This window comes from Danio rerio, chromosome 8, assembly GCF_052040795.2.
Source record: "Danio rerio strain M-AB ecotype USA chromosome 8, GRCz13ab, whole genome shotgun sequence".
In the NCBI taxonomy this organism is placed as follows: Eukaryota; Metazoa; Chordata; class Actinopteri; order Cypriniformes; family Danionidae; genus Danio; species Danio rerio.
The window spans coordinates 37639299-37653454 of NC_141028.1; the positions used below are offsets into that span (position 1 = coordinate 37639299).

The window sequence follows — 14156 nt, forward strand, 5'->3', positions numbered from 1 at the left end:
TCGCTGGGTCACTGGTTTGAACCTCGGCTCAGTTGGCATTTCTGTGAGAAGTTTGCATGTTCTCCCTGCATTCGTGTGGGTTTCCTCCGGGTGCAAAGGCACAGTCCAAAGACATGCTACAGGTGAATTGGGAAGGCTAAATTGTCCCTAGTGTATGAGTGTGACAGGCCCATATGACAGGCTGGCCGGAAGGTGTAAAAAAGTCGTTATCATATGGACAAGTCTAAAACTGAAGGACTTGTTCCAAAAAGAGCCGACCCCGCAATCATACGGGACTAAGGCCAAAGAAGATATATATATATATTTTTTTTTTCCATTAATTTCAAGATACACAAATGAAACTATCTAATGAAAAATAAATCTTTGCAATCTTATCAAAATATAAAATTACTGTACAGTGCAAACATCACAGAAACACTGAAATGAATCTTGTCATATTGTTAATTGTTGTTTTGAAATGATGTTGTATTTTTATTTTGCAATGTTTAAACTTTACAGAATTTTTTAAATAAGATTGCAAAGATTTATTGTTCATTAGATACTGAGCCTTAAATTGACATTTATAAGGGATTTATCAACTATAAACAGTCCTTAGGTCACAAAACTGCATGAAGTTGTGTTGTTATAGCATTTACTAACACACATGGTTACAATTACTATATGCCTGAATATAACATGTATAAATGCTCATTTGAATAGTTTATTATTCATTTAATAACTCATTCTGAATTATCTTAAAAACCACCAACTACTCTTATATACAAATAGTTTGTAAATAATGCAATACATAATATAGTAATGAAAAATGAATCAGTAACAAAGCATGAAAATACAATTTAGTCAAGTCAAGAATACAGCGTTTGAAGCTGTATTTATAAACTGCTTCCTAAAGTCTATTAATGTAGAGTTAGTGCTAAACTAATGATGTATAGTGTATACTTACTATAAAAGTGTTATTCAGATTTTTTATCTAAAGAGCCGAGATTCAGTTTTTAATATAAAAATCCAAAGCTGATCTCTGGTTTTTAGAGCCAATGGTTCAGCTTTCACCACAGCATGTACTTCCTGTTTGCTCCAGGATCTTCTCTTTATGGGACCTATGGGTGGTTAAAATATAAAAAAGTGGTTTTAGTTGCATAAATGTTCAGTCATTTTTACAACATGTGCTGTTATGTTAGTTTAATATTGTGATAGAAAATGCTAGAAAAATATGTCTTGCCTATTATTAAAAATACTTAAGATGGAGATGGATTTAAAAATACTTCCTAATAACTCCAAAACTGGTTAATGGGGTTACACTTTATTCCATAGTCCAGTTTAGACATTCTTCTAACTATGCGTAACTCTGCAACTACGTTAATTATCTCACCGTAAAGTATTATGTATTAGGGTATTTCAATAAGACTAACGCTCATCTGATTGTCAGTAGAGTATTAGCAGACTGTTAGCACAAGTTTAGCTCAAAACACTACACTGTAACAGATATCTGTTCATTACCAGTTCCTGTATTTTGTGATTTACAAGTGTTTTTTTTTTTGTTTTTTTTGTGGTGGTGAATTGCATTATGGGATGTTGATCTCTGCTCTGTGCACTTTTGATGTTGAAAATTCAACTCTACAGTTTAACAAAGTGACTTTTACTGACATTTTAGTAGTTTGAAATAATATAATGTATAAGAAATAATATATAGAGATAAATAAGTCTTTAGAATAACAGAAAATGTACCGGCAGTTTATTACAAGGTTTCTGTAGCATAATATACAACAACAACCCAAACAAAAAGTCACTTTTTTTTACTTTTTAAGATTAAAAGTTGTTGGAAGAAAGATCAAGATCCCATAATGCAATTCAAAAGCAGAAACAAACAGATTTCATAAAAACAAATTATGAAAAACTGCTAATTTAATTATTATTACTTATTTTTTTATTAATTTTAGAGTGTAGAGTATTAGCTGACAGTTAAGGTTACCTCAATAAAACCAACTCTCATTGGTCTCAGTAAATAGTACAGCAGACTGTTAGGTTACGCTCAAAATTAGTACAATATGACTAATTCTTATATAAATTTAGTAGAGCATTAGCAGTGTTGATTCTAACAGACAGTCTAATGGCTGTTAGTTGACAAGTAGTTGCAGTTACTTGTAGTTAGTAGTAGTAGTAGTAGTAAAGTAAATTATCAAAATAAAGTGTAACCAGATATGCAATTAGTATATTTTTCCAAAGTATTTAGCAATATTGTTTAACTAACATGAAATGAGACATCAAGTGCAACTGTACTGAAATCATCATGGAAGTAATGTGCTTCTGTCCTGTTTTACCCTACATGTTATGTAAATGAGCTTGTGCATTTGGACTTGTACAATAAAACAAGTCAGTCACAAATTAACTTTAATGATCATACCTCTCTTTTTTGTGAATGCTGGGTCTGCATCACTATCTTCACAGACACTGTACCATGGTGATGATACTTGAGGGGACTCTGAAAGTAAAAATCAAGTCTGAGAGTTGACTTCTCTGCATAAAGCTTACCAAAATATTTATTTGATTTTGTGTTGTTCTTTTTAATGGGTAAAAGCGTGTGATGGTAGCTTAAAAATAGTTTTCAAACATAGCACATACATATCATGATAAAAATAAACATTCTGAAAAAAGAAAAAATCTGATTAGAAAAATAAATAATATTTTTACCTTTTAGATTGGACTTCACCTCCTCCAAAATCACGATCCACTGTAACTTTCTCTGAATGTAAAAACCCACACAAAAATACATCATTTAAAACAATATGGTATATGTTTGCAAATACAAATGTGTATATAACATCCAGAAAATCTGGCACTGTATTACATGTTTGTGTGTAAACCCACGATTTGATCAAGATTCCCCCCTTTAAAATCTGCTGAGCGTCTGTTTTCAAGTCCCAGAAAAACTGAGTTGTGGGAACAGAGCAGTTCTCTTCTGCAGTCATACAGTCATAACACACACATACATATGAAGAGTTTGGTTGCAAAATGCGATAAACGGCATTTTTTGACATTTGGATTTTATTATTGGAAATCACTGTTCAGATGTACCTTAATCTATGTGTCAATTGCTGCCATTAATAACATTTAAGAATGCACATTTTAGGCCAAGTACAAAACGTATTTTTTTTCACAAAACGCAATATCCGTCAGACCAGTTTCTTTACAAAGTGCGATATAACAGTTAGAGAGCGTTCAGGATGCGGCGCGAGCTCAGCATCCCCTGGGAAGAGAGTCATCGCCGGTGAAGTGCTCAGAGTTTGCTCATTGATTTAGCGATAGAAGATGAAGTCTTCAACTTCACAAAAAATTATAAAAAGGCCACAAAAGTGGACCAGAATAAGATACTTCTGCGTCAACAATACACAAATGCAGCAGGGAACGAGTCTCCGCTGATGTCAAGAGAAGGCCTAGGAGCGCCTTTTTTCCTACTCCCCATCACAAGATACCTGTCTGCAAGTGTTCTTTATAAGTTTATTTTTTAAATAATTTCTTAAATGTAGCTGAGTAGCCTATCTGAAGATTTATTTATGCGGTTGCACCTATTATTTAAAATTAATTCTTGTTGTTGTTGATTTATTACAAAGGAACTTAAAGGGCACATGTTGTTATGGAGAAAACGGTTTAGCTTTTTCACAACCAAATAAATAAGCTATTATTATTATTACAGTGAAATAATTCATTAAATATGACATAGCGAGGCAAGTTTGTGTCACGGACTCAGCTCCGCCCGCTCTAATCATACAGGTTTGGTTTTCTGCAGCGGTGTGGAAGGAGCCGCCCCCCACTCTTTCTGTACCAAGCTAAAGGCCATTTATCTAACTAACTTAATCTTACTTATCAAACAAAACATTGATTCACTAGCTTTTGGTAATGGTATTAATGTAGTATAATATAGCCTCAGGTGGATGTAGCGTTTTGCAAAAAAAAAATAAAATAAAGTTACAGTATGTTATGTTATGTTGTGTACATTCTGGCCAAATCTAACTTAGAATCTTATTATTATTAATCAATCTTTGCATATATTATTCCATGTTTGACAATGTGGGTTGGATTAATATGTAGCATTTTGGCATGTTTTTTTTTACTTAATTATAGACATAAAATTAAATAAAAAATATCCTGGATTTGAAAATATTGTGTTCCTGGCCTTCACTGAGCTCAAGTTATAGTTTAATGTACAAAAATTGTGAATGAACTTGACTGTTGATGTCCTGAAAAATAATGTCAAAATTACCAACATTTTTTTAAATGGATATATCTCGTTCTGCAATGAAACTCTTTATATACAGTTGAAGTCAGAATTATTAGCCCCCCTGAATTATTAGACAGCTTGTTTATTATTTCCCCAATTTCTGTTTAACGGAGAGAAGATTTTTTTCAACACATTTCTAAACATAATAGTTTTAATAACTATTTCTAATAATCATTTCTAATAATGGACTTATTTTCTCTTTGCCATGACGACAGTAAATAATATTAGACTAGATATTCTTTAAGACACTTCTATACAGCTTAAAGTGAAATTTAAAGGCTTCACTAGGGTAATTAGGTTAACTAGACAGGTTAGGGTAATTAGTCAAGTTATTGTATAATGATGGTTTGTTCTGTAGATTATCGAGAAAAAAATATAGCTTAAAGAGGCTAATAATTTTGTCCTTTAAACAGTGTTTAAAAAAATGTAAACTGTTTTTATTCAAGTCAAAATAAAACAAATAAGACTTTCTCCAGAAGAAAAAAATATTATCAGACACACTGTGAAAATTTCCTTGCTCTGTTAAACATCGTTTAGGAAATATTTAAAAAAGAAGAGAAAAATTCCAAGGGGTCTAATAATTCTGACTTCAACTGTATATATATATATATGAAAGTATATACAGTTGAAGTCAGCCCACCTTTTTAAAACTTTTTTACAAATATTTCCCAAATGATGTGTAACAGAGCAGGGAATTTTTTCATAGTATGTCTGATAATATTTTTTTCTTCTGGAGAAAGTCTTATTTGTTTTATTTCAGCTAGAATAAAAGCAGTTTTAATTTTTTATGAACCATTTTAAGGTCAATATTATTATCCCTCCAATAACTTGCCTAGTTACCCTAATTAACTTAGTGAAGCCTTTAAATGTCACTTTAAGCTGTATAGAAGTGTCTTGAAAAATATATAGTCAAATAATTTTTACTGTCATCATGGCAAAGAGAAAATAAATCAGTTATTAGAGATGAGTTATTAACACTGTTATGATTAGAAATGTGTTTAAAAAATCTGCTTTCCATTAAACAGAAATTTAGTACAAGAAATAAACAAGGGGGCTAATAATTCTGACTTCAACTGTATATAATTAAAAATATATATTTTATATATAATTTTATAAATATTTTATAAAAAATATTTTATATATTTTTATATATAATTTATAATTTTTATTTTGAAAAATATAATTTAGACAGTAGTACTCAAGGGTCCAGGGGTCTGTTCTTCGGACCTCGCTTAAATAATCTAAGAATATATTACAGATCCTGGATCTTTTAATCTTGATAACTCATCTTAGGCTAATTTGGTTCTTCAAAAAAGTTTGCGAATCAGATTAAACTGATCTGAGAGGTGTTGTGACTGTGTGTTGTGACAGATCTATCGATCCTCAAAATCATTATCAGCAATACAACGATTGGCTGACGGCACAGCAGCTTGATGACATCTGATTAATGCACAGTTATCAAAATTACATGAAATCCGTAGTAAACGGTTCGTTGAATCTGATATGCAATAACAGAGTTGTGAGTTACGTACTGGAGCAGAGCAGTTCTCTTCCTTTGTCATATGGTCATCCTTCAATAAAAGCTGAATATAAAAAATATATATTAGTTAGACAGCAGTACTCAAGGGTCGCGGTCCCCACTATGTCAGACCTTACTGTGTGTGTATTGAGGACTAAGTGTGTTTCACAGCTTCTCTAACATGCCTCTGGTCCCCACAATGTCAGTGCATATGTTCACCAATTAGGACACACACTCTGTTTCATTTCTATATTTTGATTAAGTTAAATAATTACAATTAAATACACCACTACTACAACAACAACTACTATTACTACTACAACTAATAATATTAATAATAATAATAATATAATAATAATAATAATAATAATTGTTATTATTATTATTATACACACACCTCATCAGAGTTGTGGGTCTCCTACTGGAGCAGAGCAGTTCTCTTCCTCTGTCATATGGTCATCCTTCCATCCTTCAATAAAAGCTGAATAATAAAAAAATATATATATATATATTAGTTAGACAGTAGTACTCAAGGGTCCCGGTCCCCACTACGTCAGACCTTACTGTGTGTATTCAGGACTAAGTGTGTTTCACAGTTTCTCTAACATGCCTCTGGTACATGCCTCTGGTCCCCACAATGTTACACTAGTAAATACATTCATACATTAGGACACACACTCTGTTTCAATTCTATATTTTGATTAAGTTAAATAATTACAATTAAATGCACTACTACTACAACAACAACAACTACTACAACTACTACTACTAATAAAAAAAATAACAACAACATTAAACACACCTCATCAGAGAGTTGTGGGTCACGTACTGGAGCAGAGCAGTTCTCTTCCTCTGTCATATGGTCATCCTTCAATCAAAGCTGAATAAAAAAAATAAATAAAAATATATTAGTTAGACAGCAGTACTCAAGGGTCCCGGTCCCCACTATGTCAGACCTTACTGTGTGTATTCAGGACTAAGTGTGTTTTACAGCTTCTCTAACATGCCTCTGGTCCCCACAATGTCAGTGCATATGTTCACCAATTAGGACCCACACTCTGTTTCATTTCTATATTTTGATTAAGTTAAATAGTTACAATTAAATACACCACTACTACAACAACAACTACTATCACTACTACAACTAATAATAATAATAATAATATTAAAAATAATTGTTATTATTATTATTATAAACACACCTCAGAGTTGTGGTTCTCCTACTGGAGCAGAGCAGTTCTCTTCCTCTGTCATATGGTCATCCTTCAATAAAAGCTGAAAATAAAAAATATATATTTTAGTTAGACAGTAGTACTCAAGGGTCCCGGTCCCCACTACGTCAGACATTACTGTGTGTATTCAGGACTAAGTGTGTTTCACAGCTTCTCTAACATGCCTCTGGTCCCCACAATGTTACACTAGTGCATATGTTCATACATTAGGACACACACTCTGTTTCATTTCTAGATTTTCATTAAGTTAAATAATTACAATTAAATGCACTACTACTACAAGAACAACTACTACAACTACTACTACTAATAAAAATAATAACAACAACATTAAACACACCTCATCAGAGAGTTGTGAGTCACGTACTGGAGCAGAGCAGTTCTCTTCCTCTGTCATATGGTCATCCTTCAATATAAGCTGAAAATAAAAAATATATATATTAGTTAGACAGCAGTACTCAAGGGTCGCGGTCCCCACTATGTCAGACCGTACTGTGTGTGTATTCAGGACTAAGTGTGTTTTACAGCTTCTCTAACATGCCTCTGGTCCCCACAAAGTCAGTGCATATGTTCACCAATTAGGACACACACTCTGTTTCATTTCTATATTTTGATTAAGTTAAATAATTACAATTAAATGCACTACTACTACAACAACAACTACTACTACTACTACAACAACTAGTAATAATAATAATAATAATAACAACAACAACAACAACAACAATATTAATAAACACACCTCATCAGAGGGTTGTGGGTCTCGTACTGGAGCAGAGCTGTTCTCTCCTTCTGTCATACGGTCATACTTCAGCAAACCTGAATATAAAAATATATATATATATTAGTTAGACAGCAGTACTCAAGGGTTCCAGTCCCCACTATGTCAGACCGTACTGTGTGTGTATTTAGGACTAAGTGTGTTTCACAGCTTCTCTAACATGCCTCTGGTCCCCACAATGTTACACTAGTGCATGGGTTCACCAATTAGGACACACACTCTATTTCATTTCTAGATTTTGATTAAGAAAATAATTACAATTAAATGCACTACTACTACAACAACAACTACTACAACTACTACTACTAATAATAATAATAACAACAACATTAAACACACCTCATCAGAGTTGTGGGTCACGTACTGGAGCAGAGCAGTTCTCTTCCTCTGTCATATGGTCATCCTTCAATATAAGCTGAAAATAAAAACATTTATATTAGTTAGACAGCAGTACTCAAGGGTTCCGGTCCCCACTATGTCAGACCGTACTGAGTGTGTATTGAGGACTAAGTGTGTTTCACAGCTTCTCTAACATGCCTCTGGTCCCCACAATGTTACACTATTGCATATGTTCATAAATTAGGACACACACTAAGTTAAATAATTACAATTAAATGCACTACTACAGCAACAACTTCTACTACTACTACTACTACTACTACTACTAATAATAATAATAATAATACTAATAAACATACCTCATCAGAGAGTTGTCGGAGCAGTTTTCTTCTGCAGTCATATGGGCATCCTTCAATGAAAGCTATTTAAAAACAGCTTTGTTATATAAGTCATGTCATGACTATAAAGCTTTCATGACAGTCTTATGAACCCCCCTTTAAAGTAAAGCATTACCCAATTAATTAAACTTTTTTACCCATTAAGACAAGAAGAAGATATTAAGAGATTGATTTCATTATCTCTTATGGATGATGCAAACTCTTTATTTTTGAACAGATTTACCCTTAATCTATATTAACATTAAAAAACTCTTAGCTTTGCTGAATGTATTAAGGATTAATGTATTAAGTAATCAAAATGTCAAACCTTTCTCCAAGGCCAATCACATGCGCCATAGTCAAACGTTATTTCCTCTCCAAAGAAAATATCCCTGATTGCAAAAAGGCACAAATGAGGTTTTCTCTGAACAACGATCTTATTGACAGTGCAGTTAGGGTGCAGATCGTCCTCATGATCGGCATCAATGCTGCAAAACTAAGAGAAAAGAGCAAGCAACATTTTAATTATGCCCTCTCATAGCAATAAAAAGCTAAACTATGGCATGAATACAAACACAATAAATATAATATATACATGTACATTTGAATGGGGAAAACACTTAACCACCTGTTCTTGTTTTATCATATAAAGTCAAACATAAAGACAGTATTTTTATTATATCTCATATATGCTTTGCTTCCACAAGCTCTATCATTTGTACTCAACCACAAAACTTCCTTTAATAAATGTGGACAACGCAAACTCTGACCTAAAAGATTTAATGAAATGTGTAGGGTTCAAAAACTACAAAAACCTCACATTAGCATCCTCTCTGTGTGTGAATTATAAATACAGTAAACCTTTTGAAGTGGATCAGAACCTTTCCTCAATGTTGTTCTAATACTATTGAACACCTGTTCTTCTTTCTTAGGACAGTTTTAAAGAACTTTTTTTCCACTTCAATTGTTTACAGGTCACACTTTACAATCAGATTTTATTAGTTAATGTACTTACTAACATGACCTAGTAATGAACAATGCATGTACAGCATTTATTAATCAGTTTAACATTTACTAATAACTAATGCATTATTCAAATCTAAATTCATGCTTGTACCAGTAATAATGCATTGCAATAATTAATGCATTGTGCGTGTTCAACTAGTAATGAACAACTTTATTTTCATTAACTAAAGTTAACAAACATGAACAAATACTGTAATAAAGTATTATTTATTGTTCATGTTAGTAAATGCATTAACCAGCATTAACTAATTTAACCTTATTGTAAAAGGCTACCAGTTGACAGCAAATAAATAAATAAAACACACACAGTGAACATTTATGTACTTTTATATATGTTTTACACTAAGTTGGAGTTTATTATAATTATTTATCTAAAATAAAACGTTTCTACACGTCATAGAACAATAAATTAAGTACATTTCTAGGACCAGATAGCCCCACATTTTAATTATAACCTCTATATTACTACATTAACGTATAAATAGTATATAATAGTGTTATTTCAGGATTAACGTTAAATGTTTAAAGCAATTAACCATTTAAAAAGTACGATACAAGAACTATGAAAACATACCTTAGTAACCTTCTATATATTCGGTTTCCAGTGAATGGGTCTTGTCAGTGGAGCTGGTGATGTGTTTCTCCGCATCTTTTAATGGTTTTATCCTCCGTCGATCCATTTAGCCGCCCGGTGATTGGTGACTGTCTGACCGCGGCTCATGCACTCCACCCCGGCCTCTGACTCACGTAGCACCGGGCAGTTAGCACATTAGCGCGAGTAACTTTTACTCGTGTAAACAAGTTAAATTACATACCGAACTGTAGTTTGTGTCTTATCAGTGTTATATTATTACGTAATTTGAAACAACATCGATTAAAACACCCAGGAAATTCGTTAAAACATTTAATTAACTATACCTGATAACTGTCAAAATATGCAACATAAGTATTTGTCATATAACCTATTTTATTACATTATGATGGTGAAAAACATTCTAACTTACCCAAAAATTCGAATAATTTGATGATAGATCTTAATTAAGTTGATTAAAGTCGGATTCATTTATGAGATTGCGCATGTGCAGTAGGCAGAGTGTGTGAATTGCGTCAAGTGTGTGTCAGGGTGCAGTACCGCCATCCGACTACAGGACCGCTATAGAGCAGTGCGCCGACACACACTTACACACTCAATTCAGGTAAATGGTCAAGGTGGGGATCAGTGAAAAAAACTGCACTAGGCATATCAGCAACGCCCCCTGAGTCTTTTAAAGGCAAAACATAGTGGGGACCGGGCGATCGGTCCCCACTATGTTTTTGGTCCCCACTTTGTGAGTGTGCTATCATGCTGAGGTCCCCACCATGTAATAAAACACACACACACACACACACACACACACACACACACACACACACATATATATATATATATCCATGGGCCACTGTAAAGTAATATGGTTCTGTCATAACGTTTTGAATGAAAATCTGCATTTGGATAAGACACCTTTAGTATAGTTTTGATTTTAAGGCATAATAAAGATCAAATGCAAGTACGAGTGGATTTACATTGAAAATTTCAAACGCATCAAGAAAACCATGTGCTAAGGAAATTTCAAACCATTTGGAACGCACAGAGACGAGCTTTTGTGCAAAAATGAACTTAAAGGTGCCTTTAAAAAAGTGTCAAAGTACTTTTGAAAACAAAAAAGCAAACCCCCAATAGGTGGCAGCAAGAGGCCGCTTTATTTGAGTAAAGCATTGAACGATTCATTCAGCCAAAGAAGCCAATAGGATGAACGGACAGTTGAATCAATCCCTGAATCATCGACTCACCCGAGTCTTCTTGGCGAAGGCCTGAATCGTTCGTGCAGGGAAACGTCGCTGTGTATTATTCAGAGATGGCCAACTGTTCTGCTGTTTATTTTATTATACTTATCGCAATGATTTTACTACTACTATCAATAAAATTAATATTAATAATGATAATATTGCCGGAAGTTGTACAGCGCATGCGTCACGTGTTCATCATCAGCATCCATGACAACCGTCCTGTGGGTGTTGTTTGAATCTCGCTGTATCGATTGCCATCTGATCTCTGCGTCCTCCGTGACAATTTTTCCAGATTATCGATATTATTGATCGTTGGATACGTCGATTGATCGCCTGCTGTTCCCATCACTCAGGTTTGACCCTTTTTATTACGCTGTGCTTTGTGTTTGTGTTCAGTATGTCTTGTGTTCACTACAGGTTCCAGAGTCGACTCACCTACGACTCGCTCCAGTTTGAAGGCCTCAACATCAGCGCGGGGGAGCTGAAGCGGCAGATCATGAGGAGCAAGAGGCTGAAGTTCTGCCAGCTGAAGATCAGCAACGCCCAGACTGATGAAGGTGAGTTGAGGAAAAGACACTTCAACTGTTCTACGCTAACATTAGATGCGTTACATCAGACACTTCTGGAAGCTGTAAGGTGGTGCTGATGCTGACATGTAGGGATGTTTTGGCTGTTTTAAAAGGCTAATGGCTCTCAAAGTATACCGTGCTCCATAATTATGTGCTGATTCTGATTTTATTTTGCTGTCAGAATACACAGATGATGCTCTCATCCCTAAAAACACGTCGGTCATCATCAGACGGATCCCTGCGGCGGGACTGAAGTCCTCAAACAGAAGATTTGTTGGGTAAGTGCTGTGAAATGAGCACACGCGTCCTCTGTTAGATGTTATATGAAGACTCCTGGTCTGTCCCTGGTGTTTTAGTCACACAAGCTCCTTTGTTTTGCAGACATCAAGCTGGACGCTGGCGTGAACCTTCACCTAGAGCTGATCCTTCACTCCTCTCACTGGAGCAGTTGTTGAAGGTATTGAACAAATGAATAGCACAATAGCAAAACGCAATGTAAAGCACACAATATACGCACACGCACTCAGCTTCTTAGGGAGATTTGAGATTGTTTGAAGGGTTGAGGGTGAAAAAGATTCAAATGTGCAAATGCCTGTGAAACAGACTGAGAATCTGGCTGAGGCAAAGGCGTCAGAGGAGGACAAGCTGAAAGCGGTGATGTACCAGTCCAGCCTGTGCTACTACTCCAGCAGGTGAGCGTTCAGACACTGACAGGTTTGCTTTGTGAGAGATGTCTGAGCTGATTCTCATGGTTCTGATGTTCACTAGTGAGGCCATGAGGCTGCTTGGGATCCCGGGACACCACATTAGGCACTGCCCCACTAATGTGGTAACTGGGTTTTCCAAGCTCACGGTTGCTGTGAACTTGAGCTCTTGTCCTCATCAGTCAGATTGTTTGCTCAGAGTTTGACTGTCACTCCTCAATTCACAGGGCAGCCGCTCCGCGCCGCACAAGCGCATCCGGAAGAGCACAGGGATTCCCCGCAGCTTCCTGTTGGAGGTGGACGACCCAGACCGAAAGGGAGTCATGATAGACGGCAGCGGCCGATACGTCATTCCCATCATAGACGCGTGAGTAAACTGTACTTGGCATAGCCGCATGTTCTAGTGTTTGTCCAAATCTCACATGATGTCTGCTTGTGTGTGTTTGCGCTCGATCTGTTCAGTGAGGCCTATGCTGCTGAGAAGAGAAAGAGGCCGTCCTTCTCCTGCCAGACCGAGCCTTTGCCCTCCTCGTCCTCAGCAGGTGCGGCATCTTCGGTCCGGGACGCCGGAGGGAAACGGTCCCGCTCCCCATCTTCACCAGAGACGCGCGGCGACCAGAAGAGACCACGTCGCTGAGAGACCTTCATCCAAGAGACCTGGAGCCGACGTGTAAATATTGTACATAGTTTATTAATAAAAGATAATAAAGATTATAGCCGCATGAACTGTGTGGACTGGTTAACCTTCACTCCAGCAGTGCAACAAACACACACACATACAGGCATACATGGTTTATGAGGTCAATGTGACTTTTTGGTGGTTTACGGGGACATACCTTTGCCAACATCCTACGAACATAAAACTTGTGCCAAAATTTTTTATTTGAGCTACAAAAGGCAAACAACGCTTAAAAACAGCAATTTTAGTTTCACAACACACTCAAATTAACTATGTGACATTTCACAGGCTTATGGGGACAGACAAAATCATGGTTTACAAGGTCTGTTTACATGTTACACACAAACCTAGCCCCTTCATGGTTTAAAAGGACTGATTAACACATTTTACATATCACACTATTCTGCTATTGCAGTAAGGGTGACAACAGAACAGACTCTGGCTTTCCTCAGCTAGACACCTGCTAAACCCATCTCAGTTGCTAAGGTTCTGCCTGTCACTTCTTAAATGACAAAATACTATTTTGCTTATAATACACTTTTGATTTAACAATTCTGTAGGCTTATTGTGTTGTATCAGTTAAACAATCTGTTTAATGTACTGTTGAACAATAACCTGAAAAAGACAGCATTTTAACATTAAAGTATGAAGAGTTAATTGTTTAAGGGCCTTTGCTCTTATTTTATAGGACAGTAGATATTTTGAAAGGCAACTTCAGATAAAAAAAGAACATAATTGGCAAAGAACCTTCAACCATGAACAACCAGAAGCACAACTGTACGATAACATATTCATTATTTTATTCTTTTACTTGGCCAGAACACAAA

The 14156-nt window shown here is 35.3% G+C and overlaps 2 protein-coding genes and 1 long non-coding RNA gene across 5 annotated transcripts in view; 1 reads left to right on the top strand and 2 right to left on the bottom strand.

Moving 5' to 3' along the window:
• LOC147842743 (uncharacterized) overlaps positions 1 to 14156 on the bottom strand; it is a 227523-nt gene that overhangs the window by 94969 nt on the left and 118398 nt on the right. The gene's annotated exons all lie outside the window — the stretch shown is intronic.
• LOC147842747 (uncharacterized) lies at positions 103 to 10667 on the bottom strand. Of its 2 annotated transcripts, XR_015498156.1 has the most exons (14): positions 10555 to 10667; positions 10125 to 10292; positions 8853 to 9020; positions 8507 to 8568; positions 8148 to 8223; positions 7770 to 7846; positions 7368 to 7445; positions 6998 to 7070; positions 6598 to 6675; positions 6193 to 6276; positions 5809 to 5859; positions 2689 to 2740; positions 2402 to 2479; positions 187 to 1097 (listed from the first exon to the last, which is right to left on the bottom strand). It is a non-coding gene; the product is annotated as an uncharacterized LOC147842747 (long non-coding RNA). The 2 variants fall into 2 exon arrangements; XR_015498157.1 differs by lacking the exon at positions 5809 to 5859 and having other exon boundaries at positions 103 to 1097.
• LOC147842748 (E3 ubiquitin-protein ligase RBBP6-like) lies at positions 10668 to 14090 on the top strand. 2 transcript variants are annotated; one of them, XM_087264992.2, is made up of 7 exons: positions 10668 to 11934; positions 12128 to 12224; positions 12328 to 12403; positions 12550 to 12638; positions 12715 to 12775; positions 12878 to 13017; positions 13113 to 14090. In XM_087264992.2, the coding sequence occupies exons 1-7, from the start codon at positions 11775 to 11777 to the stop codon at positions 13285 to 13287; spliced, it is 798 nt and encodes a 265-aa protein (XP_087121118.1). In that variant the 5' UTR covers positions 10668 to 11774; the 3' UTR covers positions 13288 to 14090. The 2 variants fall into 2 exon arrangements, with proteins under 2 accessions (XP_087121118.1, XP_087121119.1); XM_087264993.2 differs by lacking the exon at positions 12715 to 12775 and having other exon boundaries at positions 13113 to 13383.

What these genes read in the sequence shown, in the direction of transcription:
- LOC147842748 (XM_087264992.2), top strand. Translation starts at nt 11,775, where the DNA reads ATGTCTTGTGTTCACTACAGGTTCCAGAGTCGACTCACCTACGACTCG. An exon ending in TCAAACAGAAGATTTGTTGG is followed by an intron (nt 12,225 to 12,327) that starts GTAAGTGCTGTG and finishes TTTGTTTTGCAG; the next exon opens with ACATCAAGCTGGACGCTGGC. An exon ending in GTCATTCCCATCATAGACGC is followed by an intron (nt 13,018 to 13,112) that starts GTGAGTAAACTG and finishes CGATCTGTTCAG; the next exon opens with TGAGGCCTATGCTGCTGAGA.